This window comes from Bombus impatiens, unplaced genomic scaffold, assembly GCF_000188095.3.
Source record: "Bombus impatiens unplaced genomic scaffold, BIMP_2.2 scf_2801, whole genome shotgun sequence".
Taxonomy (NCBI): Eukaryota; Metazoa; Arthropoda; class Insecta; order Hymenoptera; family Apidae; genus Bombus; species Bombus impatiens.
The window spans coordinates 1-2,348 of NT_179220.1; the positions used below are offsets into that span (position 1 = coordinate 1).

The 2,348-nt window shown below is 38.8% G+C and overlaps 1 protein-coding gene across 1 annotated transcript in view; it reads right to left on the minus strand.

Annotated features, from left to right (window-relative positions):
• Positions 1 to 1,071: 1,071 nt before the first annotated feature.
• The window catches only part of LOC105681888, a 2,095-nt gene continuing 818 nt past the window's right edge, over positions 1,072 to 2,348 (minus strand). The window contains exon 2 of the mRNA XM_012393367.1: positions 1,072 to 1,244. Coding sequence (XP_012248790.1) covers positions 1,072 to 1,244 — 173 coding nt within the window. The remainder of the gene's footprint in view (positions 1,245 to 2,348) is intronic.

Genomic DNA, 2,348 nt, shown 5'->3' on the forward strand with positions numbered 1-2,348 from the left:
TCCTTAGACACGCCCCATTATAGTTTTCCTCTGTGGCATCATCGGGAAGGGAAAGTTATTCTCTCGGGATTTTGTGAGCACGTTCATCTATCATCCCGTCGACGGCGGATTCGTTATTGAACCTAGGATCATTGTCATTAGTTTCTCGAGTATCTAACTACCACGGTTACTTGTCCGGTTCTATGATAATCGTTTCACGCCTCTAATCCTAATTTTAATGTAACCCCGACATATATATAATTTAAAAAAGAATAAATTTATTTCACTTAGAAAGATGGCAATTTAGATTCATTGTTGATTCTAACTTCTAGTTGCTGAATACATAAACTATAAACAAAAGATAGTTAATTTTGAGTCAGTCGTTATTTAAGTCGGCCGCTGTTGCCTCGGACGCAAAATTATAGGCAAAATTCATTATGGTGGTAATAACAGCTTTTTATGGATATCTCAGAAATAGAAGTTTATACGTATAGCAAAATGTTAGTATCGTGTCGGCGACAACATATTCAAAAACAATCCAAATCGCTATTGTGGCAGATATCGATAGTTACGGAATTAGATAATATTTTCCATTTCTCTTTATTACTCAAACAACCATATATAAGAAATATAAAATATTTATATCTTTGTAACCTAAAAATTACACTTTAGCATAATACATCTTTATTTGTCCTTTATGTATTTAAGATACAGAACATCCCACTAAGATCTATCCTGAAGTCAAATGTTTTTGTGACAAATTGTATATCGCAACAGCCAATCACGTATAAGTCACTCAAATAAAAACTTCGCTCATGCGTACAATGATGTGCATGGAAAATTAGAAACATCACTACAATATTGTTCTCAACAATTAGGAATGATAAATTTTTCCACGTCGATGATAATTATTATCATAAATAAAACTATCACAAAGCTGCTCAATCAAGATGTCAAAAGACAACAAAGATAGAACAATGTAGTAACAAAATGTCGAATCACGTAGCCATTTAAGCATACTCATGCAATACTCCTGATTTTATGACTCTAAAATTGTGGTCCACAAACAAATGACTGCCTTATTGAAAGATATCACAGTGCATCGCTGTGCCTCAGTGTACTAAAGCCTTGTATGTGAAGGTACAATAATGATTGCCTCAAAAACAATCCCCTGCTAGCAGCTTTTGAGGTACTAGACCCTCTAGTAAAAAACGAAAGTAACATGTGCATGGCTTTAATGAAACAGTAGGCGCTAATAACCCTGGCTATTAAATGCAGTTAATCTATAAATAAAAAAACAGAATAAAATTTAATCTAATTATTTATTATTTTAATGTGCGTTCAAAATGTTGATCTCTTTTTATTATACCGGAGATACGCTTGCACAAGAGTTGAAAATACGCATTTTCATGTTTGCACTCAAGTCTGAACATCTCTAGATACATCTTTAATCATGCACCTTAGAACATTGAAATAAAAATACTTCCACTTCAACAATCTACTTGCGATATATTCGATTTAGGTCATTTTAAGGTCCTAGTATGCGACAAGGTCGAATGCGTTTTAATCTCATTTTTTTTATGGTAAGCATAGAAAGACGCCTTCCCTTTTAAAAAGATATTACTATTACTAAAGTCTCAGAAAATGTGACCTTGAGATGATCTTCACCGGAGTAGCCTAATTTCTTTCTGAAATACAATACCATACTCTTGAAACATCTTTTTATATCATGGCAAATAAGAGAGTAATTACGAGTAGCAATGTTATGAGATGACAACCTCTTTTTTTGTACGTGGAGAAATCCTCATGGACACTCCGCTGTTCTAATAATCGCGTAACAGCAGAGAAGTGTTGGACTCCTACCGACTAAAATTCCAGGATGACCATCGTACGCGTATGATAAGAGTGCTCCAGGAACCTCTTATGAATTAACTTCTGTTGCACCCCCTTCCCGCGTCCTCTTGTTCGAGCCAGTCCTAATAATTCCTGGCTATTGAATTTGGCGTTAGGAGTGCCATTGCCCCTAGCGTTATCGCCCCTTTTAGTCGTGGTCCGTTGGGACGGCGATGGAGCGGCTCTAGGTCGCTTGACCGCCATCCTCCTCCATCGTCTTATCCTATAAGGGTGAGAGTTTTTCTTCCTCTCCCTTTCCGCGCGAGCATAACTCGCTCGCAGAAGAGGCGGGCGGCCTCGTATTCCTGTGGCCCTCTCAGCATCGCCTCTATAATCGCTGGGGGGGTCAATGTTCCTCCTGTGGCGTGCCGCAGGGAGTGTCGGGGCAGCTCCCACGCCGGGCAGAGCTCCAGGGTGTGCTGCGCCGTGTCCTTGTCCTCTCCGCAGTGGTGGCAGATGTCTGTCGTCTCCCGTCC